At 47.4% G+C, this 26171-nt stretch overlaps 1 protein-coding gene across 1 annotated transcript; it reads left to right on the forward strand.

Moving 5' to 3' along the window:
* The first annotated feature begins 13293 nt into the window (after nt 1–13293).
* On the forward strand, nt 13294–25763 carry LOC132582437 (uncharacterized). Its single transcript, XM_060254011.1, has 5 exons — nt 13294–13472; nt 15166–15321; nt 21187–21424; nt 23119–23198; nt 25460–25763. Exons 1-5 carry the CDS (start codon nt 13391–13393, stop codon nt 25597–25599), a joined length of 696 nt encoding a protein of 231 aa, XP_060109994.1. The 5' UTR covers nt 13294–13390; the 3' UTR covers nt 25600–25763.
* Nucleotides 25764–26171: the final 408 nt, after the last annotated feature.

Here is a 26171-nt window from a genome sequence, read left to right on the forward strand (position 1 = left end):
AAAGTCTGAGTCCAGTCAAGCACCTTGAAGACCACATTTGTTCTTAAAGCTGCCACTGGACTCAAACTTTGTCCTATTCCTTTTGCAGTTTGCTTCAACAAAAAACTTACAAAGAAACAAGGCTTAATTCTTATACAGCTACAACGGTGTATAAATTTTGCTTTTGCATATCATAGTAATTATGCAGCAGTTTTTGCTTTTCCTTATATTTAAACAAACATGCTTGCTTGCCTCTCTAAATAACAATATAACGGTATCGAGCTCTTATTCCAGTTTTTAATCATATATCATTTCCCCCTGTTGCACTGTGGTTAACTTTATTATTTATTTATTTTTTTGTTTATAACCCAGTTTGTTTATAACCCAGTCAAAAAGAGCCCCATGGCGCAGAGTGTTAAAGCTGCAGTACTGCAGTCCTAAGTTCTGCTCACATCCTGAGTTCGATCCCTGGAGGAAGCTGGGTTTTCAGGTAGCTGGCTCGAGGTTGACTCAGCCTTCCATCCTTCCGAGGTCGGTAAAATGAGTCCCCAGCTTGCTGAGGGGAAAGTGTAGATGACTGGGGAAGGCAATGGCAAACCATCCTGTAAAAAGTCTGCCGAGAAAATGTTGTGAAAGCAACATCACCCCAGAGTCGAAAACAACTGGTGCTTGCACAGGGGACCTTTCCTTTCCTTTCTTTTGATCACATTCCCCCCTCCAGCAGGGTTCAAGGTGGGCTGATGAAGTGCCTCTCTCTGCAGTTTGCTAATATAGGGTTGCCAATCCCCAGGTGGGGGCAGGGGATCCCCCGGTTTGGAGGCCCTCCCCCCGCTTCAGGGTCGTCAGAAAGCGGGGGGAGGGGAAGGAAATGTCTGCTGGGAACTCTGTCTGTTGTGGGGGGAGAAGATATAGGAGATTGTAAGCCGCTCTGAGTCTCTGATTCAGAGAGAAGGGCGGGGTATAAATCTGCAATTCTTCTTATTATTATTCCCTGTGGAGATTTATTCCCATAGAAAATCATGGAGAATTGATCCGTGGGTATCTGGGGCTCTGGGGGGGCTGTTTTTTGAGGTAGAGGCACCAAATATTCAGTGCAGCATCTAGTGCCCCTCCCCAAAATATCCCCCAAATTTCAAAACGATTGGACCAGGGGGTTCAATTCTATGAGCCCCAAAAGAAGGTGCCCCTATCCTTCATTATTTCCTATGGAAGGAAGGCATTGAAAAGGTGTGCCGTCCCTTTAAATGTGATGGCCAGAACTCCCTTTGGAGTTCAATTATGCTTGTCACAGACTTGATCTTGGCTCCACCCCTAATGTCTCCTGACTCCACCCCCCAAAGTCTCCTGACTCCACCCCCAAAGTCCCCAGATATTTCTTAAATTGGACTTGGCAACCCTATGCTAGTATGAGACTAAGGTGGCAAAGATTTATTTATTAATGGGACTTATATCCCGCCAAGGCAGGCTCAGATGAAGAAAGCGGGCACTTCCTCCTCTATTGCTGCTGTCCTGACTCTCTCAGCTGGGCAGCAGGGGAAGGACTTCATGCCTGGTACTCCAGGTGGGACTGGCATAGGTGGTGCAAACCACACCTTGCTGCTTCCTCCTGCGATGCCACTGCTGGCTGGTTTGGCTTGCCGAGTACGTGCCTGGGTCACTTGATCAGTCAACCAGCTGCAACCAAGCCAAAATGATTCACCCATCGATGTTGTATTATCAAGACACAGCCTCTAGTGGAAGGTCTGTGAATTCTACTTGCCTCTTCGAACCTAGCTAATTCACCTGGCCTTCATCTTCGTGAGATGCGAACGCTATGGAATGTGGCCGACAACTGTAAGAAGAACTACTCCCTGTTCTGAAATTCGATCGAGTGGAAAGATTACAGGTCAGCAGGCATGTAGCTAAACCTGTCCAAGGAGCCCACCAGCTTTGAAAGTGGCAAGAAACAAAGGGTCAGTTGTACAATAAAGTAAAGTACAATAAAGGACTAGCTAAAGTTTGTTAGTGACTTGAAACACTTTCTGGCTCAGACAGTTTTGCAAATGGACCCCAGGAATGTCTTTTAACCCACCAGTGATCACTGTTGTAAAAATGGTGCCCCCCAGAAAAGATAAAGAGAATAGTAAACAATTTATCCTCTGAAGAAGAAGATATTGGATTTATATCCCGCCCTCCACTCCGAAGAGTCTCAGAGTGGCTCACAATCTCCTTTACCTTCCTCCCCCGCAACAGACACCCTGCGAGGTAGATGAAGATATTGGATTTATATCCCGCCCTCCACTCCGAAGAGTCTCAGAGCAGCTCACAATCTCCTTTACCTTCCTCCCCCACAACAGACACCCTGTGAGGTGGGTGGGGCTGGAGAGGGCTCTCACAGCAGCTGCCCTTTCAAGCACACAGCAGCTGCCCTTTCAAGCACAGCCATAGCTGACCCTGGCAAGGCCTTGGGTCAGCTATGGCGGACCCAAGGCCATGCCAGCAGGTGCAAGTGGAGGAGTGGGGAATCAAACCCGGTTCCCCCAGATAAGAGTCCGCACACTTAACCACTACACCAAACTGCCTCTATTCAACTTTCAAGAGCTCTGCCATGTCACCCAAGGTGGTTCACATAAGGCTGTCCTATTTTATGAGGCTTGCGGGGGAGGAAGTGGAGGCAGAAGGCTGCCCACCATACCTAGGTGCAGGTGGAACTGGTTGTTAGAAGCACTGGACATGTTCCTCCTACTAATAGATGGAAAGGGGAGGACAGAGACAAGTGCTGTCCACTGCAGCTATAATGATACAGAGCTACATTGGTCAACTCTGGATTTTCATAACATTATTCTTCCCACACAACCAGAAACAGAGCCAGAGCAACCCACACAAAAGCTAGCAGCCTGGTATTTGGTGGACCATACCTCAGTAAAGAAGCGCGTGTTTCTTGTGCAAAATTTCCTGGGATCAATCCCTGCCACTTCCAGTTAAAAGGATCTAGAGTCGAAAACACCACGGTGACCATGAAAAGCTGATGTCAGTCACAGTAAACAGTGGACTAGACAGACAATGGTTTGACTTGAGCTTCATCTATACATTATGTAGTCTTTGTGTGTGGTGGGGGACAGCATATCACACATGTGATGGGAGTTTCATGCCTCTCAGATGCACACTGGTTGTTTTCTGTTTGTGACCCCAGCACACAGGGAGAAGGATCATTTGCTTCCTCAAACCACCCCATGAAGCTACTTTTAAGAGCCACTATGGTATAGTGGAGGACTGAGTTTGCTACCCACTCCTCCTCCACATGAAGCCTGCTGAGTGACCTTGGGCCAGTCACAGTTCTCTCAGAACTCTCTCAGCCCCACCTCCCTCACAAGGTGCCGGTTGAGGTTGGGGGGGGAGAAGGATGGTGATTGTAAGCCGCTTTGAGTCTCTCTAAGGTAGAGATCAGTAGGGTATAAAAACCTTTTCTTCTACTATTGGCTCTTTTGTAAAAATCACATTACTACACATAAGTTACGCATAACTTTCACAAGGGACTCAATAGCGGTTACACACAAGTTTCACAGAAGACTTAATAGCAGGTCCACAGGGCAGTTTGAGGTCCTGAAAAAAGTCAAGGGGAAGGGAGGCCACAGCTGTTTTTTCCTGTAAGCTGTGTGTAGATAGAGCTGGAGGAAGCAGTACTTAAATAAATAGGTTTGTGAAGGCCCAGGAGGCTAGTGGCCTTGAAATTAAAGCCAATTCTGAGTTGGGAAATTCCTGGAGTTTTGTTTTTAGGGTGGGGGAGGGGAGCTTCAGTTTTAATGATGGGAGGGACCTCAGCAGCCTTATAATGCTTTGGAGGGTTGTCTCTATAAGCTAGGGTTGCCAGGCCTTTGTTGGAAAATACCTGGAGACTTTGGGGTGGATCCAAGAGGGGGTGTGGTTTGGGGAGGGGAGGGACCTCAGCATGATACAGTGCCAAAGGGCGTTTTCGCACTGACCTTCAAGTGGCGCGACCACCCTCTTCACACCGGAGGATCTGCCCGGATTTCGCACAAAAAGCGCCGGCGCACCCAAAAGAGCCGGCTACTTCCGTCGCGAAACCCGCTCAAACGTTTTCCTGCTTCTTGGCGGTTTCCGTTTGAGCGGGTTTCGCGACGGAAGTAGCCGGCTCTTTTGGGTGCGCCGGCGCTTCTTGTGCGAAATCCAGGCAGATCCTCCGGTGTGAAGAGGGTGGTCGCGCTACTTGAAGGTCAGTGCGAAAACGCCCCTAGAGTCCACCATCCAGAGCAGCCATTTTCTCCAGGGGCGCTGATCTCTGCCAGCTGGAGATCGGTTGTAAAAGCAGGAGATTCCCAAGCCCCACCTGGAGGCTAGCAACCCTAATAGCAGACATTTTTTTTCAAGGGGAATTGATCACTGTTGTCTGGGCTTCAGTTGTAATTCTGGGAGCTCTCCAGTCCAGGCCCCACCTGGAGGCTGGCAAGAGGCCCTTCAGCATCTGTTTATCTGCAGGAAAATACCTAAGAGTCTGATGGGGAACCCCAAGCAGGTGAGCAAGGATCCTGAGCTACTACCTGATGCTGACATCTTAGTTGGGCCTCCCCAAGGCTTATTTACTTATTTATTTTGTGGGTTGGGGGATAGCTTATTTACCATTATTTACATTCTCATGGAGAAACCCTTTAAACTCTGAAGGAACCTGAGGGCTCCCTGGAAGGGTTGCTAACCACCCCGGAGTGGGGGTTAGGGGAATGAGCCATTCTGGTTGATCTCTTCGGTGGTATGCCACTTAGGGCTCCCAAGTTCCTGCCGGGGGCGGGGATCCCCCAGTTTGGGGGGCCTCAACTCGCCAGCACGCAGCAGGCCAATGGGGGATCACTGACCCCAAAGAGCCCTGTCATCCTGCCATATGCCCTGCACAATGATGTCACCTGGAAGTGATGTCATCACACTGGGCATATCATGCTGGGGATGCTCTGGGATTCACAGCAAAAAGTCTATGGCAACAGCAACAGTGGAACTTGCCAACCCTAGTGCCAGCCAGTTGCTAGAAAAGCAAAAAGCAGGCAGTTTTTTCCTCTTAGCCTCCCTGCCCATTTTTGGCAGTACACCTTACCTAATTCTGTTCTGGGTTCTGGATTGCCAACCTCCAGGTGACACCTGGATATCTCACACTATTACAGTTGATGCTCAGATGACCAAGAACAGTTCCTCTGGAGAAAATGGCCATTATGGAGATTGGACTCTACTACTGCATTACACCCTGATGAGGTCCCTCCCCCTCCCCCTCCCAGGCTTCACCCCTGAAATCTCCAAGTGTGTCCCAACCCAGAGCTGGTACCGCCCGCCCCCCCGGAAAAAAGTACTTGACTGTGCCATTTCACCAGGCGATACCGCCTAAATACCTTCCCTTCCATTGTTAAGATCAGGAAGCCCTCTGCAACCTACCTATCCCCAGCTAACCAACTAAGAAGCAAACAACCGGGAGAAAAACCTGTTTTGAGTCCTGTAGGAACCAGTTTGAAAAGAATTTCTGGAAGCCAGCTGCCTTTTTCTGGCTTTGGACATGAGGTGATTCAAACTGTAAAGGAATTGCTTTAGCAAAAAAAAAAAACAAACCAGAAAAAAACCCTATACCTATGGCATTCCAGACTTGTATATATAATCTTGCTAAATGTTATCAAGAAGTACAAAATTGTATATCTATGAACATATATTTATGCCTGGAACCCTTTGAAATTAATAATAATAATATGAGAAAATAATTAAAATACAGCAAATAGAAGCAAGCAGTAAATTACAAGCACAGTGTAAAATACATGAAATAAAAAGATTTGTTTCAGTTGGGGGGAATTTTTAAATGAGTACTCAGCACTTGTCTTCCAAAAGTAGTATTTGGGATTACAACAGCATCACTACAGAATAACAAAAAAAGACACATTCTTGCCCCCAAAGAAATCTGTCATCTAAGAGTCTCTCAGAATCATAGTCATAAACAAGCAAACCAAAAAAGCCAGTCCTGAAAACTCACAACACAAACGTTATACACACAACTGGAATATGTTGCTGCCTGGTGCTGGTCCATCAGAAGCCTGACAAAATAAGAATGCCTTAGTAAACTGCCTGTATTAGGGCTGCCAACTGCTCTAGAGAAAAAATGTCCTGTCCTTTTAGTAAGGGGTTAATGTGTGGGCAGCTGAAGCTTTTTCACTTGGTAAATAACTGTTAAAGAGTTAAACATCAAGCCTCCGTTAAAGGGGCAGGCCGTTTTTATCTCCAAGCAGTTGGGATTCTGCTGAGCTTCACCCAAAGAGTAATTAACTTGTGGAATTCATTGCTGCAGGGTGGTGGTGGCTACAAGCACAGACAGCTTCAAGAGGGGAATGAATGGAGCAGAAGTCCATCAGTGGCTGTTAGCCACAAGGTATAGATGGAACACTCTGTCTGAGGCAGTGATGCTCTGTATTCTTGGTGCTTGGTGGGCAACCATGGGAGGTCTTCTGGAGTTCTGGCCTCCCTGGTGAACCTCCTGATGGCACCTAGATTTTGGCCACTGTGTGACAGAGAGTGTTGGACTGGATGAGCCATTGGCCTGATCCAACAGAGCTTCTCTTATGTTCTTGAGAGCCCTGTAACTTTGGTGCCTCAGCTGTTACTGTGCATATTCAAGGAAGCACATGTGCACTAGATATGTCAGTGAATGCGGGCCACTATACTATTCAGTTCTATCTAAATCCACTCAGAAAATATATGAGCATAAGGAAGAACACTCCTTCCCTTGCTTCTCTTTCTATGCTAAAGGAGCTTTTTGCTTAGTTATTAGACCTAGCTTAAAAGAACACCTCCAAAAGTCTTGGCAGTGACCCCTGCAGAGGTCTATAGACAAAGCAGCAAAATTTTTGTCCAGGCCTGGAGAATCCAGGCAAAGTGAAACTTTGGCATTGGAATCTAGTTGTGTTTTGCATTTCAGTCCTGAAGTTACAACACAGCGGACGCTACAGAGGTGACCAGTGGAAGTCCACTGGTCCCCGGATGTAGCTCCGCAAATACGCTCCGCCAATCCACATGAGACCGATAAGGCCGAAGTTCCGTTCGCTCTTAAACCAAAAATAGAAGCTGGACTGCCTCACAGCCCAGGGAGTGCTAGAGCCGGTATCCTATGCTGCATGGGAAACACCCATAGTCACTCCAGTGAAGCCGAATGGAGATGTGCACATATGCGCTGAGTATAACCGCACAATAAATAAGGCACTTCAGGACGATCCATACCCCGTTCCAGTGGTCAGCCACGAACTGGCAGCCCTAGCAGGCTCTAAGGTTTTTGGGAAACTGGACCTGGCCCAGGCGTACCAGCAACTCCCGGTTGACGCCGGGACAGCAGAGGCCCAGACCATTGTGACTCACAGGGGAGCTTTTCGGGTGCGGCAGTTGCAATTCGGGGTTAGTGTGGCTCCGGGGATTTTTCAGAGCATAATGGATTCTCTTCTCAAATGGATCCCCGGAGTGCAACCGTTTTTTGATGACGTTTTGATCGCCGCCCCGGACACTGAGTTCAGCAACTGTCTGCATGAGATACTCTGCCGTTTCCAGACGGCGGGACTTAAAGTAAAGTGGGAGAAGTGTTCCCTCGGAGTGTTGAGGGTAGAGTTCTTGGGGTTTGCAGTAGATGCCGCGGGAATCCACCTGACGGCCGACAAGACCAGGGCTATAGTCCATGCCCCGGCCCCCACGTGCAAGACGGAGTTACAAAGTTTCTTGGGATTATTACATTTTTATCATTCGTTTTTGCCCCACAAAGCAGCCATTGCAGAACCCCCTCATCGGCTCCTTGATAAAAACGCCCCGTGGGTCTGGGAAAAGAAGCAGGCCGCCGCTTTTCAGGCAGTCAAGGACCTCCTTGGCAATAGTGGCGGGTGTGCATAAATTCAACGACTACCTGTACGGTAGGCGTTTCACAATCGCCACAGACCATAAGCCGCTACTGGGCCTCCTCGCCCCAGACTGCCAGACACCGCAAATTCTGTCACAGCGCGTCCTGCGGTGGAACCAGTTCCTCAACTCGTACACATATGCCCTGGTCCAACGCCCTGGCAAAGCTATGGGACACGCTGACGCCCTCATCCACCTGCCGCTGCCCTCTATGGACCCAGATCCCACCCCCGCCCACCATGTGATGCTTATAGAGACTCTACCAGAGAGGCCCCTCCACGCCGCTGAGGTAGCTAGAGCCACGGGTAGAGACCTCATCCTCGCACGCATTTTGGACTGGGTGGGAAGGAAGTGGCCTGTGGGCAAACTGGACGCAGAATTTCAGGCATTCGCATCACGCAGAGAAGAACTGTCCATGCACAAGGGATGCCTTCTCTGGGGTAGCAGGGTGGTGGTTCCGACCCCCCACCCCCCATTGCAGAAGCAAGTGCTGGAAGCACTACACAAAACACACGCGGGGATAGTGAGCATGAAGGCTTTGGCACGTAGCTATGTATGGTGGCCGGGGATGGACGAGGAGATAGAAGGGTGGGTTCGGAGGTGCCAACCCTGCCAAGAGTCCTGGCCTGATCCACCCAGTGCCCCTGTCCACCGGTGGGAGTCCAACAGGAGGCCGTGGTCCCGGTTACACCTAGACTTTGCGGGGCCATACCAGGGCCAAATAGTCTTTATTTTAGTCGATGCATACACCAAGTTGTTGGAAGAGATTCCCATAGCTTCAACCTCCACCACAACGGCGGTCAGAGCCTTGCAAAGGGTCTTTTGCACTCATGGAATTCCCGAGACCCTCGTCACGGACAATGGGACCGCTTTCACCAGCCGGGAATTCCATGAGTTCTTGAATCGGTACCTCCTCCAGCACATTCGGTCCGCCCCTTTCCATCTAGCCACCAACGGCCAAGCAGAGCACATGGTGCGCACCACTAAAGAGGCCCTGGGTCGCATTGTACAGGGAGATTGGGACCACCGCCTAGCAGCCTTCCTATTTGATAACAGAATCACCCCAACCCCATCACCAGGTTAAGCCCTGCTAAGTTACTTATGGGGAGGAAGTTGATCACGAGGCTAGACAGGTTGCATCCCCACAGGGCTACAAACCTCCGCAGTTCCCCGAAACCAGGGAAGCTGCTAGGGGATTCTTTCCAGGGGATAACTTTGCAAGCGGGCCGGGGTGGTTAGCCACCAGGTTGCTGCAGGTCACCGGGTCCCGCTCCTACGAGGTCTTGTCGGAGGGGGGCCAGATCCTAAGGTTCTTCCGGCAAGGTGCGACGGCGCAGCTGGTCAATATTGACCAGCTGTGCCGTCGCACCTTGCCGGAAGAACCAACAGCAATCAGGGGAGCGGGGGAGTACTAACAGCAACACCCCCGGGAGCTACCCAGCCTATGCCGGCCGCACCGACTATGTGGGCGGAAGAGCACCACAGTGGAGGGAGCACCCCCCCCCAGAGAGGAGATTCTGGAACTGCAACAGGTGATGGACAGCCCTTTTCCAGCGTCACCTCACTACGAGGAATCAGCCACCTCGCCAGCCACGGCGGCCGCTCCAACTCCCCAAATAACCTCGAGGAGGTCGACCCGGGAACGCAGGGCGCCAGCCTACTTGAAAGACTTTGTGTCTTGAACCGGGGGGGGGTGGGAGGAGTGTTGTGTCTTGCATTTCAGTCCTGAAGTTACAACACAGCGGACGCTACGGAGGTGACCAGTGGAAGTTCACTGGTCCCCGGATGTAGCTCCGCAAATACGCGCCGCCAATCAAGATCTGGTAATCTAAAAGCAAGACGTGATATGAGGCAGGTGGTAATAGGAGAGGGCCGAAGCAGATGTGTAATGTGAAGCCAGTCAAAAGTATCATTTGGGGACAAAGCCTATTTCATATTATTGGGCTTCAAGATTGGGCCCCAAATGAAAAGTGATTTTATTTCCAGGCTTGGAAAGATGGGAGCAAAAAAGGCATTCAGATACCATTGTTGATTGGAGCAAGATGCAGAAGGAGCTACAGCCACATCACTTTCAGGTATACATGAAGCTGCTATCTACTGGGGTCTTCACCTCCACTCAGAGCCAGTTTGGTATAGTGGTTAAGTGTGCTGACTCTCATCTGGGAGAACTGGGTTTGATTCCTCACTCCTCCACAAAAAACTGTTGGAGTGATCTTGGGTCAGTCATAACTCTGTCAGAAGCTATTCCTCTCAAGAGCTCTCTCAGTCCCACCTACCTCACAGGCTGTCTGTTGTGTGAAGGAAGGGAAAGGAGATTGTAAGCCACTCTGAGACTCCGTCAGGTAGTAAAGGACAGAGTAGAAATCCAGTCTCCTCTTCTTTACTCACTCCCTGATCCTTTTAACTGGGGATGCAGGGGACTGAACCGTGGACCTTCTGCATGCCAAGCAGAGGCTCTACCCTCAAGCCATCTCTGAAAAAAAATCCGTAGGCACATTAATTTCCCAGATAAAAGGCCATCTCAACTGTTTTCAAACCAGAGGCTCAATTTAGAATGGAAATGCAAAGCCAACTTTGGTTACAAAGTACATTGGACTTCTTTACATTCTGAATACACTCCTGCATGTTCTTGTGCAAGGGACACAAAGGTGCTTTTAGTGCCTGGGTAGACAGTCATTTCCCAGACAACCCTTCAGCCTTCTAAAGCTGCATATAAATCTTAAATATTATTACTAAAAGGGACAGGATGGTGTCACAAGCAGGGGACCAGGGAGGGCCTTCTCCTGGCTGCCACCACTCTGGTATGGGTCTGTCTGGGAGGGCTCAGAGCACCCACCCAACCCCCATTCTCTCCCTTCCCAGGAAGCAACTTTGACCTGTGACCGAAGTAGGGTTGCCAAGTCCAATCCAAGAAATATCTGGGGAGTTTGGGGGTGGAGCCAGGAGACTTTGGGGGTGGAGCCAGGAGACATTAGGGGTGGAGCCAAGGTCAAGGCTGTGACAAGCATAATTGAACTTCAAAGGGAATTCTGGCCATCACATTTAAAGGGACGGCACACCTTTTCAATTCTTTCCTTCCATAAGAAATAATGAAGGATAGGGGCACCTTCTTTTGGGGCTCATAGAATTGGCCCACCTGGTCCAATCTTTTTGAAACTTGGGAGGTATTTTGGGGAGAGGCACTAGATGCTATGCTGAAAATTTGGTGCATTTACCCAAAAAAACGCCCCACCCCAGACCCCCAGATACTCGCGGATCAATTCTCCATGATTTTCTATGGGAATAAATCTCCATAGGGAATAACAGAGTTCCCAGCAGACATTTCCCTCCCCTTCCCTCTCTTTCTGATGACCCTGAAGTGGGGGGGGGGCGAGGGCCTCCAAACCGGGGTATCCCCTGCCCCCACCTGGGGATTGGCAACCCTACTGCTAACTCCCAATGCCAACTCGTTAATCAACAGGAGAAGGGCTGGGGTCAGGCCTCAGCAACTTGTAGGCTGGGTTGTGGCCAGAGTTGGAATAATTAAGGCTGAACCTGTGAGCACTGGGACCGAGGAAGAGTCCGAGAAAACAGCAGGCACTAGGACCCGGCACGCGGGGATGTCATAGGGCCCGCGGTCGCTCCAGGCGCACTGCTCCTTTGTCGGGACACGTCTTGTTGCGCTGGCCGAGCAACTGAAGGCTGGAAGGGACGTGAGTAGGCAAGTGAGAGTTAGTCATGCCCTGATCGAGGCAAGGGCTGGCGGGTGACAGCGGAGGAGACAATGGGGGAGAGTAGCGCCATTCCCCCCTCCCCCGCTTTTTGATTTTTGGAGAGCGGGGGAGGAGGCTGCAAATTCTGGGGTCCCCCGCCAGGGCGGGGGGTTGGGAAGCCTAGACCGAAGAGGCATATAGACCCAAGTGGTATAAAAACAAATTTATTATAAGTGCTCACAAACAAACAAGTTGGTTGTAACTTTTTTTAGAGCAATAGTAAATAAGGAAAAACAAGACAGTAAAGATGGTTCAAAGAAATAAAGGCCCTTCTGCAGCTAGCTGCATGTTCCCTTCCTCTGCTTTCAACTCACTCACCCTTCCCTGGTTGAGGGAACTCTCATGACTTCAACCTCTCCCCAGCCTGGCCTTTTCCACTTCCCTTTCCATAGCTAGCCTTATTATGTTTTCCTCCCAGGTCCCACCCCTCTAGCCTTCACTGGGCAAGTTTTCCCTCATAAATGTCTGCCCACCCGATCAGAGGGACAGAAGGGATCCTGGGAAATATAGGGCTGGTCACTACTCCAATACAGGCTTCCCTGGAGCCTGTAGGCCACACTAGGCCTAGAATCACAACAGCTGGTCATACCATTCTGATTGAATAAGAAATGTACTGCAGACCAGGGCTTTTTTTGTAGCAGGAATTCCTTTGCATATTAGGCCATACCTCCCTGATGTAGCCAAACCTCCAAGAGCTTACAAGGCTGCTCTTACAGGGCCCACTGTAAGGTCTTGGAGGATTGGCTACATCAGGGAGGTGTGGCCTGATATGCAAAGGAGTTCCTGCTACAAAAAAAAGCTTTGCTGTGGACCAAACTATGCATGAAGAGCAGCTGCATCTAGCTCTGCCCTGTCCTTTCTTGCTCTTTCAATGAAGAGCAGCTACCTGAAGCTGAACTCTTGAGAGGAGACTGGTGATGATGAATGGTGATAGCTGGAGAGAAGAAGCTGCATAACCCCTTCCCCTCAGGTCATTTTCCTACTCAGAATAATTTCCTCTCAGCTATTGAGGGGGAATTATGGGGACCTGTATCTACCTCCCAGGAAGTAAAAGCATTTGCAGGAAGATCTGAGAGGAAAAAGGACTGGTAGGAGAGGATTAAGCACCCCTCCCCACACACTGTGCTGCTGACTGCACTTTCCCCTAGATGCCTTGCACCTCCTGAGGGAACTAGGTTTGCCACCCTCCAGGTGGTTACTGGAGATCTCCTGGGATTATAACTGATCTCCATATAAAAAAGATCAGTTCACCTGGAGAAAATGGCCATTGTGGCATTATACATTATTGAAGTCCCTCCCCTCCTCAGGCTCCACCCCCAAAATCTCCAGGTATTTTCCAGCCCAGAGCTGGCAACTCTACTTTGGGACACAGTTCCATGCAACTGTGTCCCACTTGTAGTTTAGCACTCTTATGGCCCATGAAACGAAAAATAAGGAAAATGAAAATAAACAAACATCCAATACTTTCTTCTTCCAGCCCAGATCTCCTTCAGTCCTTCATTTCTATTCCTGTAAGTGCATTTACCTTTAAGTTCATGATAACTTGAGGCTTGTGTTGTTGACTCAGTGACCAACAAATACACACTTTGCAAGGCAACCCGTATCTACAGACTGCATCTCATCCCTATCTTGTTGGGCTTGTTTCTCTCTCATGCCTGCAAAGGTGAGGCAAGGCCCACCCATTTCTTTCAAAGAAAACATGCAGCCCAGGTAACAGGCCCTTCAGTTGCCCACCTGACTGGACTCAAGTCACCTAAAAGTACACAATGAAGTGGATAGCACTCCTTTGCTTTTTTGGCAGCCTGAGACCAGGATGGGCAGTTCCACTGGAAGGCCTTGAAAAACTCAGTGAGTATTCCCTTATTACTTTGACAGGAAGGAATCGACCATGGAGATGTTCCAAAATTGTATAGACTAATGTACCAGCTTGATTAATATGAATAGGAATGTCCAACAAAATTGTAACCCCAGTTTTGAATTAAACCTTTATTTTTTGAAGTACATATCTTTTATGAGTAAATAAATGTCCTTGTTAGTTGATGATGATTTATTTCTTACCTATATTATTGCTTGCAAAACACCCTAGTATTTTTCACCAGGACTTCGTAGTACTTTTTTTTTTTTAACCTCAGAGCGTATTTCTTTGTCTTCTGTTGCAAGAGACTGATGCTCACAGCTTTTTCCTAGGAGGACTCTTGTGACTTTAACAGGTGTATGACAAAGCAGGAATTAAAACTGGCAAAGCTTTTTCCATCACTGGTTGCAAAGGATGAATTTCTGCTTTTGCGGCGGTGTTTAAAGGTAGAGGAGTAATGCCAGAAGAAAAATAACAATCACATTTCTTTGCACACATAGCTCTGAAATCACATTGCAGAATTCTTAAACCTGAGCTACACTTTATGGTTTTTAATGTGTAGAGTTGGTATCCCCTGAGTTGATTTTTTTGATGCTGAGGGTCAGACATCAGGGGAGTTTGTTCTCCAATTGCCTGGAGCCCTGATTCTGACTTGGAACCAAGACATAGGAGGAGAAGGGACTTCAGCCTTTTCTTCCCTCCTTCCTCGTGGCTTTGATGTTCCTAATGTCTGACTGTCAGCATCAAAAACGGGTCAGGAAACCCCCAACTCTGCACATTAAAAAGAGTAACGTGTAGTTGAGGGCTTGAAATCGCTAGTAAGACATTAATGAAGCGGATCTTTGTCTGAGATAACTGTCTGAACCTTGGGCTGGAAAAAGCGACGGCATTTCTAAAAGACTAGAAGATACATCTGTATATTACAGCAGCAGCAGGCAAAGGATTTTGTTTGGATATAAATAGATATATATTTCCATCCTCTGTGGTCTCTGGTAGATATAAGAGTATCCCTTACGAACAGAGACAGTGCAGATGTGGTAGAGAACCTGACTCTATATGCCACATTCTACTAGACTGCCCGATACTTTCCCAGCACCGATGGCGTCTGATCAAATCTCCCCTTTTAACCCCCAACTTGGTGACAAGCAAAAGGATAGAGTTTTTGTTGGCTGACAAATGTCCCTCAATTACCAAGCAGATTGCAGAATTTCTGGCCCTAGCAGTGAATGAGAAAGAAATTAAAAATGGAGTCAGGTAGGGAAGTACCTTGCCCCACTTTTCTTAGCTAAGTTCTGCATGTAACCTTGTGTTCCCATGCTGGTTGGGCTTGCAAATCACTGTGTTTTGTATGTCCCACTTTGAAATTCCTTTGGACCTTGTTTTTCTTTTCTGTTTTGCCAATAAAGGTTATGTCTGTCTGTCTGCCTGTATGTATGTTGTATGTATTCCAAATAAAATTGTTGGAGTTGATGCAGACTAAGCTATATGTTCTCAGTCAGGACCTGGGATGCATTGCTCTGGCTTAGTCTCCTTTAACCAACACTGCTTTGCTTCCCATGCAATGAAAAGGGCTATAGATCTTGGTTCTTCACTCATTTGCCAGGTTTTGTGACAAAAAGCACAAGAGGGCACCAGGACGGAGCAAAAGTCAGCCCTGACGATCCCCTCGTTTGTTCTGTTTTTCAGCGATGGATTTCTTTCCTAACAACAGCATGCTTTTAGCAGCCACCTTGAGCACCAGCTTCCTTGTTAATATTCCTAAGTGTGTCTCCTCCTCAAAATTCTCACCGGACAAAATCAGGGTAGCAGTAGCCCAGCTTCCTGATGCAACCATCCCAGCAGGTATGGGATTTACAAAAAAATTTTTATTTCTGTCTTTTCAAGCAAAATCTAGAGGTAGGTCTGATCCACATTGCTAACCGCGTTTCTCAGGCGGTTCTCCTTGATAGGAGTGGTAAGATTCTGCTTTAGGCAAGACATGGTAATAGCTTAGGGGTACGTGGATCCCCTACCCCGAGAAGTTTTACCAGTTACTTCCTGTAGCATTTCTTGGATGTGCTTCTGCCTTAAATTTGCTTTCGGAGACATTCATGACCATGGCATTGCACATTAATTGTGGGTGGCTAAAAGAGACACAAAATACAAAGTCATCTGTTCACTGGGAACTGACCTGAGTCAACATGTGCCACTATCAGAATTCCGTACCTGCTAAAATTTATTACTTTTTATCCTTTTAAACAAATGAAATATTGGCCTGTGAATCCTTGCCCCTTATTTCACTGTTTTTGTCTCTTTCCCCACTGTTTCCCCATAAGTGTGCTTGAGCGTTGAGTAGCTAGTGGAGTATCTTTAAAGTTCGTGGGTATGCCTTTCAGTTATCCATGACATCCTTCTTCAACAGTACATGGCTGAAGCTGTAAATGGAAGGATTCTGTGGATTTCCCCTCTTGCATTATCCTCCGTCCTTGCATCTATCTGATGGCTCCTACACAGAGCAGCAAAACCAGCTGGTCAGGACACCAAAATGTGTCACTTCTGCTCCACCTCATGCCCCCTCCCTTTCACTCCAATGCTCTTCTCTGCAGGCCTTCCTAGCACCTATTCTCTTTGCACTGAAACGCCTAACCCCGCATAGGCCTACTTAGATTATTTTGGAGGGCTCTCACATGAATTTTACTTTTTGATTTCAATTGAAACATTTCTAGATCTGCAGTTATCCCAGCAAACTAGGACTCAATAAAATCAATATATCGTTAAAATATAAAAGAATAACTGTTAAAATAGCCAGCCATAACAAATGTAAGCTTTTCTTCTTTCCTTCCTCTTGATTTGTGAAAATTAGGGTTGCGAATTCTAGCTTGGGAAATTGCTAAAGATTTGGGAGCACTGTCCAGGGAGGGGCAGTTTGTAGAAGGAAAGGAGCTCACTGGAGGCGTGATACCTATTCCTAAGCTATCTCCAGGGGAACTGTGTTGTCTGGAGATCAGTTCTAATTCCAGGAGACCTCCTGGCCCCACCCAGAGGCTGGCAACCCTAGCTGCGAAGGAAGAAAAAAAAAATAGTTTGTGCTCCCTTACTTCTTTTCCTCCAACATTAATATCTACAAGCACAGGGCAAAACTACATGTAGTTGCATTATTCTTCTTTCTGACAGTTTCTTTTAAAGAAATAACACAGAAAGCAGCTAGGGGGCTACAATTTAAAAGAGAAGACTGTAAGGGGGAGGGCTTCTTAATGCCTTTTCTTCGGTTTCTCCACAGAAAATTACTGCCACTAACCTGGGAGGAAATTACAGGTGCTCACCTTTTTTTTCCTCCGCAGGGGGTAAAAGCAGCTCTGTGTGTGTGTGTGTGTGTGTGTGTGTGTGTGTGTGTGAGAGAGAGAGAGAGTTTTTGTCAGAAAATGGAGCCAGGAGAAAAAATCTTCTTTCCCCTCCCTTAGCACTGGCTATTAGGGTTGCCAAGTCGAATTCAAGAAATATCTGGCGACTTTGGGGGTGAAGCCAGGAGACATTGGGGGCGGAGCCAGGAGCAAGGGTATGACAAGCATAATTGAACTCCAAGGGAGTTCTGGCCATCACATTTAAAGGGACAGCACACCTTTTTAAAAGCCTTTCTTCCATAGGAAATAATTAAGGATAGGGGCACCTTATTTTGGGGCTCATAGAATTGGACCCCCTGGTCCAATCCTTTTGAAACTTGGGAGGTATTTTGGGGAGAGGCACTAGATGCTATACTGAAAATTTGGCGCCTCTACCTCAAAAAACAGCCCCCCCAGAGCCCCTGATACCCGCGGATCAATTCCCCATCATTCCCTATGGGAATCATTCATGGAGGTGCATAATGGCTGTGGGGGCAGGGCTTCCCCCAGCGGCCAGCTGGCTGGCGGGGGTGGGGGGGGAGCCTGTAAAACCAGGGGATCCCCTGCTGGGACCTGGGGATTGGGAAGCCTACTGGCTATATTTTAAAATAGCCGCCCCAAAGGCTGCTTTCCATTTTTTAAATTGTTGGGGGAAAGAATCTCAGTAATGCACATAGCAGTTAGGGTTGCCAGGTCCCCACTGGCCACTGGCAGGGGATGGGGGTGAGGTAGGGTTGCCAGCTCCAGGTTGGGAAGCTCTTGGAGATTTGGGGATGGAATCTGGGGAGGACAAGGACTTCAGTGGGCTACAAAGCCACAGACTCCGCCCTCCAAAGCATCCATTTTCTGCAGGGGAACTGATCTCTTTACTGGAGATGTGCTGTAATTCTAGGCGATCCCCAGGGCCCGCCTGATGACTGGCACCCCTTGTAGTTTTGCCCTCATGTGGTAGTTTAGGTTGGATAGAAGTGAGAAGCTTTTGAAGAATCATCTGTCATGGAGGCTTTGGCCGTTTTCGCACTAGCCTTTGCTCCGGCGTAGCGCCCCATTTACCTCCGGATCTTTTCCTGGATTTCGCACCTGTTGCTCCGGCGCCGCGCTTTGCTCCGGCGCTTCAGGGGTTTTACACCGGAGTATGTTTTTCAGCATGCTGCCGGAGTTTTTGAAAACCTCCGGATCCACACCGGATCCACTCCGCGGACTTTGCAGTGGGAAATCCATCCACGCCGGATCGACTGCTGTGGGCGGCACCCTCTCCCTTTCCGTGCTCCCACCCCATCCACCCCCTTGGCCAATCATCAGCCTTTCGCGGCGCTTCCCCAAAGTGCCGGCACGGCCATATTTTTTTTTTAAACTTCACAGTTTTGCGTAATAGCGATATTTCAAAATTAACAAATAGAAAAAAAAAACCCTCCTGGAATAGCCTCAATTGCCACTTCAATTGGTTTCGTTAGAATTTTTTATTGACTTTAGTTGCGTTATTTCGCTGTTGCGTTATCTCGATAATGCGAAGAAGAACATTGCTGGGGGGGGGGGGAATCTAGTGCCGGTGCGGGCCAAAGCGTTCATGTGTGTGTGTTTTAAAAAGGGAATGCCTCCCTCAGCTGTGCCACCAGGATTTCTGGACCTGCACAAAATCGCCATGTATAAAATGGGAAGTTGGAGTCCTGCATTCTTCTCCCTGGCTACATTCCGCTCGGTTAGAAAATAGACGCGAGCTCGCTCTTCACACACGCCACAGAGGGGGAAGGAGAGAATGGGGCGGGGGGGGGGAGCTCTGGCAGCAGGAATCAGTCAGGTCCCCGTTGCAAGCGCCAGCCGGGGAGGGGAAAGAGAGCGGAGGAAATTTGGGGGGGGGAATCTAGTGCTTCAGAATTTGGGGGGGGAATCTAGTGCTAGGATTCTCCACTGTGAATGCTTCTGTTAATACATAAAGGGCTGTGGAGGATTCTACAGCTGCAGCCAATCCATAAGCAGCAGCAGCACACGTGATGCGGTTTGTCCACGAAAAGAAGGGGAGGGAACAGCTCGATGTTACGTTAGTACGTCATTACGCAACCAGACTTGCGCTTAAAAAAAAAATGATTGACAGGGCATCGAACTCAAGTCGATGCCAGTGGGAAAACGATTTGAGCCAGGGCTTCAGGGAAGGCGACTCCGCAAAGAGTCACTAGTGGGAAAACGAGAAAAATGATCCGGACATAATTGCGCCGCGGAATAAGGGGAGCAAACGCTAAGTGCGAAAACAGCCTTTATGTCAGATGGCCCTCTAGCTGACTAGGTTCGAAACTGGACGTTCTTTCTTTCTTTGACTTGCCTCTAACCTATACTGAATCTTTCCTTCAGAACCTGAGTTCAGAATGTGCATTATGACACTAGACGCATTTCTTCTTTCCAGTGAACCCTGGAATGCGGTTCTGTGAGGGGGCTCAGGCTCTCTAACACTGAGTTCTTAAAACCCTTTTCTCATAACAGTTCCCAGGATTGTTGAGAAGCCACGATAGTTGTATAGATGTGTGAAAGATAGATAGGAGGACCCAACTGGTCAGCTTAAGTTGAATTGTCTTCTAGTTCCTCTTAACTCAGAAGCCACATTGTGGTGTTTGCAGGAGATCACACATAAACCTCTTTTACGGAGCACAGAGGCACTGATCAAGTTCAATTCACGTTACATATTCTCCATGTGAGCTTTTGATAGACAAAGTCTGGGACTTCTGCACTCTGAATTAAACTCCTAGGCCCAGAAGGCCCAGTTTGAATCAGGATCATAGTGTGCAAGGGGGAAACCTTAAGCTCCTTTCCCACATGCCATTTTACCGCCAACTTGCAGATGGGCAAAATCAACAGCTGTCTATACAAATGTTTTCGCTGTTGTAGCTCCTGCCTTTGTGGAATGGCCTGCCTGAGAAGGTCAGGAAAGCTCCCCTTCTCCTGGCTTTCTGCAAACTATGCAAAACTATGCGGTGACGTTGCTTTCGCAACATTTTCACGGCAGACTTTTTACGGGGTGGCTTGCCATTGCCTTCCCCAGTCATCTAAGCTTTCTCCCCAGCAAGCTGGGGACTCATTTTACCGACCTCAGAAGGATGGAAGGCTGAGTCAACTTCGAGCCGGCTACCTGAACCAGCTTCCGCCGGGATCGAACTCAGGTCGTGAGCAGAGGGTTCCAACTGCAGTACTGCAGCTTTACCACTCTGCGCCACGGGGCCCTTGAATCATGCAGATAATAGGGTTGCTTAAAACTGGTCTTTGCTTGGATAAACGATTAAGGATTGCAGACTATACCGCTGTGCAGTGTTCCCTCTAAAGTGAGTTAATGTGAGCTAGCTCACATTTTTTTTTGAATCTTCGTCACAAACATTTTTTTACTGAACTTAGGAAAAATGGTCCCAGAGCACCTAATTTGTGCAGTTGCTCACAGCTTTAATGCCAGTAGCTCACAAAGTAGAATTTTTGCTCACAAGACTCAACAGCTTAGTGGGATTATTGCTGCTGTGTACGGTTTAGAGGAAGCAGGACCTTACTATGTAATTTCTGTACCTCTTGATGTGTTATGTGAATATTTATGCTGTGCTTGAGTTCTTTCTGGCAGTTCCAGTCTTCTAAAATCCCAATGCAGTGGTCATTGGACGTCCCACTTTGTTGATTGTACTGCTTCACTATGCGTGAGCTACCTTGAGTCCCTGTGAGAAAGGTGGATATAAATAATGTAAATAAAAATAAAATAAATGACCTGAAATGAGCCACTGTTTACCCATTTGAGGACTCTTGCATTTAAGCTTTCCCCAAGGGGGCAAATAGCAGCTTCTATTTCAGGTCTTGGACCCAGTGCATGCGAGGCTTAAACCCCTTTTTGCAAGTTGCTGTTCCAGTCTGAGTTGGGTCCTCCACATGCCTGGGAATTGAGTTCCCCAAGCATAGAACTCCAGGCACACATCTCATCCAAGGTCTTCGTGGTATCCACCGTATGGGCCATGTAATATGTGACTGGGTCATGCATGTAATGATACTCCTGTGTGTTTGTATTGATGCTGCAGGTAGAGACAATGCAGAGTGGAGGCCCTGCACTGTAGAATACATTCCCTAAAGGTCCTGTTGCTATCTTGGTCTTATAAAACTCCATGAAATTGCCTTGCCTGGTGCTACTTTTGGGATAAGAATTTGGACTCCAATATTCTTGCCATTTCAGTCCACATAATAGTTTTTTAAAAACAGGCTCAGCTGTGCATCTATAACAATACGGTAAACTGGACCCCACATTTGAATACTCTGTGGGTAAAAAAAAGAGAAAAAAAGCAACTCTTGTTTTAGCTCTGATGTAACAGACTGATTATATTTTCTTTTGAAGGTGTGACAGATACTGAAGAGATTCAAAATCTCCGGAAAACACCTCAAGCCACTGTATATTTTGCTGGTGAATTCAAGAGTGTTGCATGTAGTGTAGCTAGAGATCTTGTGGTAATGGATATAGATAATAGCCAATATGAGCTGTTCACAGTTTTAGGCTTCCAGGTGGGAGCAGAATTTTGCCGTCAGACCAAAGGACCCTTCTGCAATCAACCTCTTAAGCCATCCACTTTTTATAGGTAACTATGGCCCGACTGAGACAGATGTACCTTACCTTTCTTTAAAGAGCTGTGTTTCATCTGCAAGTTGTTTTATCAACTCACATGGTACTTCTCACAAGGTAAAGATGTTTGATTACAGACAGACATGTAGGATGAGCTCTTGGTACATGGTTCTTAAAATATATCCCAGGTTTTTACATTTTCTTTAACACAAACTGATTAAATGGGTATCTTGGTTTGATAAAGAGATAATATTAAGGTTGTAAATAAAACAGAGTTGGCTTAAACACCCTGTAACTTGCCACTATCTCTGGCGGCTAATTCCAGAGCGGCAAAATTTCCCTTCCTGTTATGCATGAGCAGTGAGATGTTCCAGAGGCTAGCACTTACTCAACCTGGTTCCCTTTGGAGGAGACAGCACTGTTTCTATAATTTGCTTTATTGACAAATATATCAACTAGGGCTGTCTACTCCTAGAGATATAGAGACTGTGCCTCTGAAGGGTAAAGTCTGGAAGGGGGAAGGAGATCCATTAAAGCAGCCGGCCCTGGGTTTGGAAATACCTGGAGACTTGAGGATGGAGCCTGGGAAAATACAGTTTAGGGAGGGGAGGGACCTTGGTAGGATATAATGCCATGCAATCCACCTTCCACCTCCTGTTTTCTCCAGGAGAACTGGAAGAAACAGAAATAAATAATAAGTGATTTATGTAGTCTGGAGATCAGTTGAAATTCCAGGAGATCTCCAGCCACCATCTGGAATTTGGCAACCCTACACTCCATTGAGATGTCACCTCATATAGAGGCTGAGACTGAAGCTTCCATGTCCCCCAAAGGAAATATTCTCTGTAGTCCAGAAATCAGTTGTGATTGTGGGAGAACTCCAGGCCCAACCTTGAAGCTAGTGGCAACCCTATACCATAGATGCACTCTTGCAGAGTGGAGGGCAGAAGAGAGAAAGCACTCCAGCAGTCACTGTATGGTTCTTTCTCTGTCCCTTCCAGCTTCCAAACTGTGTTTCCTTTTCACACACACACACATATGCCTACTTCCTTCATGAAGGATGGAAGGTGGTCTTCTCTTCCATGCCTGATGGACTGCTTAAACAGCCAGTTTCCTAACACCAACTGAAGAGACACCATCCTCTGGTATCCTCTGTCATGGAGGATGGACTGAATCACAGCGATTAGAAGCCAAGCCTGTTAACACTGTCATTTTAAAAAGCAAACAAGCTCCAGGCCAAAACTGCATGCAGGGGTAAAATTGTCATTTAATTTGGACTCTTTGCTTTGGATGTGAAAATATGTCAAGATCCACACTACCAGCAGGCGACACTGAAGAAAGGGGTATCGAGGTGGCATTTTGAAGGAGAAGCACATTGCTTGGCAGATACAGGTGGAAGAGCAGTTACTGGTAGCAAGATGGCAGATTAGTCATCAAGGCATTTAGCTGCCCCTTGAAACATTCCTGAAGTTTGGTATCAGTCCTTGGGCAGGATTTTGGATCTCAATGGCATTTCCTACTTTGAGTAAAGAAAGGCTACTCTTTCAGGAAGGCTGGTAGAACACTGCTAACCAAGATGGTAAAGCGTATCATAAAGGTATCAATAGATAGTAAAGCATACCATAAAGCTGTTTCAGCAGTACTGTTTTTTATAACTGCTTTTCATGCATGTGTAAACTTTGATTTTCCTTCTCCATCTTTATTTTCAAGGGTGAATTTCTTTCTTTTGGATGACAAGTCCGAAATAAAGGGTCATACAGACTGGTCACCAGCAATACAGACCAGAAATGGTGAGTCTGGAAAGAGAACAGTGTCCTGATAACTGCTTTGCTTAAGCAAAGACTCAACAGGGAGGGAGAAATTCCTTTGGTGTGAGCAAGATTGGGGCCTGGATTTTCTATTAATTTATATCAGAAAAGAAGTATGTCTATAAACAAAGGGTTCAGCTTCACAGCAGGGGTATAAACAAATGAAATGTAGAATTGTTAAAGCAGATGTGAAGGATGGATCCATGGATCACCTTAGCGGGGTAGGGAACATTGGCTTTCCAGATTTTTTTTGCCTATAACTCCCATCAGCCCCAGCCAGCATGGCCAATGGCTAGGGCTGATGGGAGTTGTAGGCAAAAAACATTGAGAGCCAATGTTCCCTACCCCTGTGGCTTAGCCCATTCAAGGGTGGACCGGTCATTTAACTGACAAGGAGTGCTCCTGGTGGGCCGCTGGCAGCCAGGAGCAAGCTGAGCTGTTTTGCCAGTGATGCAGAGAGCCACGCATGCAGTGGAGACAGTTTTGGAGTTGGCTTGTGTATAGCCTTTGTAACTCCAGCTTAACTACAGGCTGGTGCTCAGGTGATTGTCTAGGATGCCGGTAGGTTTGCCAAGTGCTCTTCAAGTCCCGGCGGAGGATTTTTAGAAGTTAAAACCCTATGGTACCTATTGTACCATAGAGTTTTACCTCCCAAATGACTAGAGCATCCGAGAAAACCATAGAGTTTTCCCAGGAATGCCTAGAGCGGCTGGCGTGGGCGCCCACATTTTGATGACATCACTTCTGGATGATGTCATCATGCCAGCAGCACAGGGAGAGGCAGGTTGGGAACCTCCCAGGCAGGGGATTGCCTGCCCGGACTGGGGGCTTGGCAGCCCTAGGTGCTGGCCTTCTGGGGCACCAAATTGGGCACCCCCTATGTGATGCAGTGACGTTATCAGTGCAGAGGGGGGTGCCAGAAGTTAGCTTTGCCTAAGGTGCCAGACAGCCTAGGGCCAGCCCTGTTGGTATTTGTCCTTTAGTTTTGAGTTCTATGAAGGAACAGCTGGCAGGTCGCTCCCAAGAAAGTATTCTTCTCTCTCATGCTTGTTAGCAGCTCTTATCTTAGAAACCTGTTTGGTTTTCTCTTACCACTAGACACGAGGTATGAAATGGCTTGGATCATTCTAGTGTTTGAGAAAGCTTGATTAATGATTTCTTGACTGGTAGCCAGCTTTTGAGATGTGGTGCTGGAGAAGACTCTCAAATACTTTGGCCACCAAATGAGAAGGGAGCACTCCCTGGAGAAGATCCTGATGCTAGGAAAGACAGAAGGCAAAAGAAGAAGGGGACGGCAAAAGATGAGATGGCTGGACAGTGTTACTGATGTAACAAACATGAATTTGAGCAGACTTCGGAGGATGGTGGAAGACAGGAGGGCTTGGCGTGACTTTGTCCCATGGGGTCGCAAAGAGTCGGACTCAACTGTGCGACTGAACAACAACAAAGCCAGCACTTAGGGTATAAAATGCTTAGTTTTAGGTAGGCATCTTGTCTCAAGGTCTAGCTAAGTTTCACTGTCCACGTGTGCATTTGAGAACCAGCAGATAGGAACTTAGCTTGCTATTTTGGTAAGCTTATTAAAATCTCCTTATAAGCAAACCTGGATCTTGCATATAGTTTCCTTGGGATTTCTGCAAACCTGGAGCTCCTGGCCGGAGCCCCAAACGGCTCTCTTGCTGTCTTCTCTTGTGCCACAGATGATGGCAGGGCAGGAGGCAGCAGCTGTCCTGCTTGAGGCAGAGGTCCAGGTGTCAATGTGCTGGAGTCACTAGCTTAAGTGTTGTTTCAGCAAAAGCGGAGGGTCAGCTGAGACCTGAAATAGTCCTGCAAAGATGTGGCGATATATGCCCTACTCCTCTAGGAACAAGCTAACTTTCCTTAAAGGTGCCACATCTGGCTGTAGTAGTGATTCTTCTGACTGCGTTTGGGCAGTTCCTGGCTTTGTGAGCTCTGAGGAAAGACCTCCAGAGCAAGGCCATGTAAATCCCAGGTAGTGGGGCCTCTTATTTGTTTACATAGGAATATTTGATTATTAAAGGTGGTGACTGCCCTGAGTACTCAGTTGGTACACAGATAAATTGTGTTTGCACGTGTACATACTCTTTCTGTGTATCCGGATGCCTTCTAGTTCAGCTACTGTGCAAGAGTAGAATTCAAGGGAAATAGAACACAAGTTTGGCCCTTTTGCACACTTACAATCATTGCTTTAATTCTCAAATCTGTTTTCCTTCCTCTTCCAGTGACAAATTATAATTCAGCTGATGTGGCGTTTGCAGGGCGAGCTGGAGGAATGGTTGTAATTACCATTCTGGTCTCTATTGGTGGATTGGTTCTGCTGATTGCCTTAATCATAGCAATCGCTCTCTCAAACAAGAAGTAGCCTCTCAGGCAAGTCAACAGTACCTTCTTCCGGATCCGCAGCAACTACATATATAATCGATTGGTTGCAAAGAATCAAGAAAATATGTCATTAACATCTATTCATTTCAAGAAAAATGCTGAAGAATTAGAAGCATCCAATAAAACTGTTTATCATTTATCTCATGATGGCTGCATAAGTTTATCTGGGTTACTTCAAATATAACTTCTCTCTCTCTCTCGGCTTGACTTCACGAACGAAGATTTAAGAAAGGTGCAGTAGTCCACGTCTGCTGCAGGCTCGCTGGTGGCTGACAAGACCAATGCGGGACAGGCAGGTCCGGCCACAGTGGCTGCAGGGAAAAGTCTGATTTGGGGTTGGTGCTGTAGCAGTGCGATTCTTCCTCAATCTCCTTTTGTCCTCAAGACCAGCTATGCGTGCGTTCTCAAAGGAAGAGACAGCCTGGTGGTTGGTGTGCCTCCATGCTTTGCGATCTGAGGCTAGGTCAGACCACTGGTGATGGTTGATGCAACAGGTACCAAGGGATTTCTTCAAGGAGTCCTTGTACCTCTTCTTTGGTGCCCCTCTATTTC

This window comes from Heteronotia binoei, chromosome 14 (assembly GCF_032191835.1).
Source record: "Heteronotia binoei isolate CCM8104 ecotype False Entrance Well chromosome 14, APGP_CSIRO_Hbin_v1, whole genome shotgun sequence".
Taxonomy (NCBI): Eukaryota; Metazoa; Chordata; class Lepidosauria; order Squamata; family Gekkonidae; genus Heteronotia; species Heteronotia binoei.

Coding starts and splice junctions, on each gene's coding strand:
- LOC132582437 (XM_060254011.1), top strand. CDS start 13,391: ATGAAGTGGATAGCACTCCTTTGCTTTTTTGGCAGCCTGAGACCAGGA. Junction 15,322..21,186: donor TGATGCAACCATCCCAGCAG/GTATGGGATTTA, acceptor TTTCTTTTGAAG/GTGTGACAGATACTGAAGAG. Junction 21,425..23,118: donor AAGCCATCCACTTTTTATAG/GTAACTATGGCC, acceptor TTTATTTTCAAG/GGTGAATTTCTTTCTTTTGG.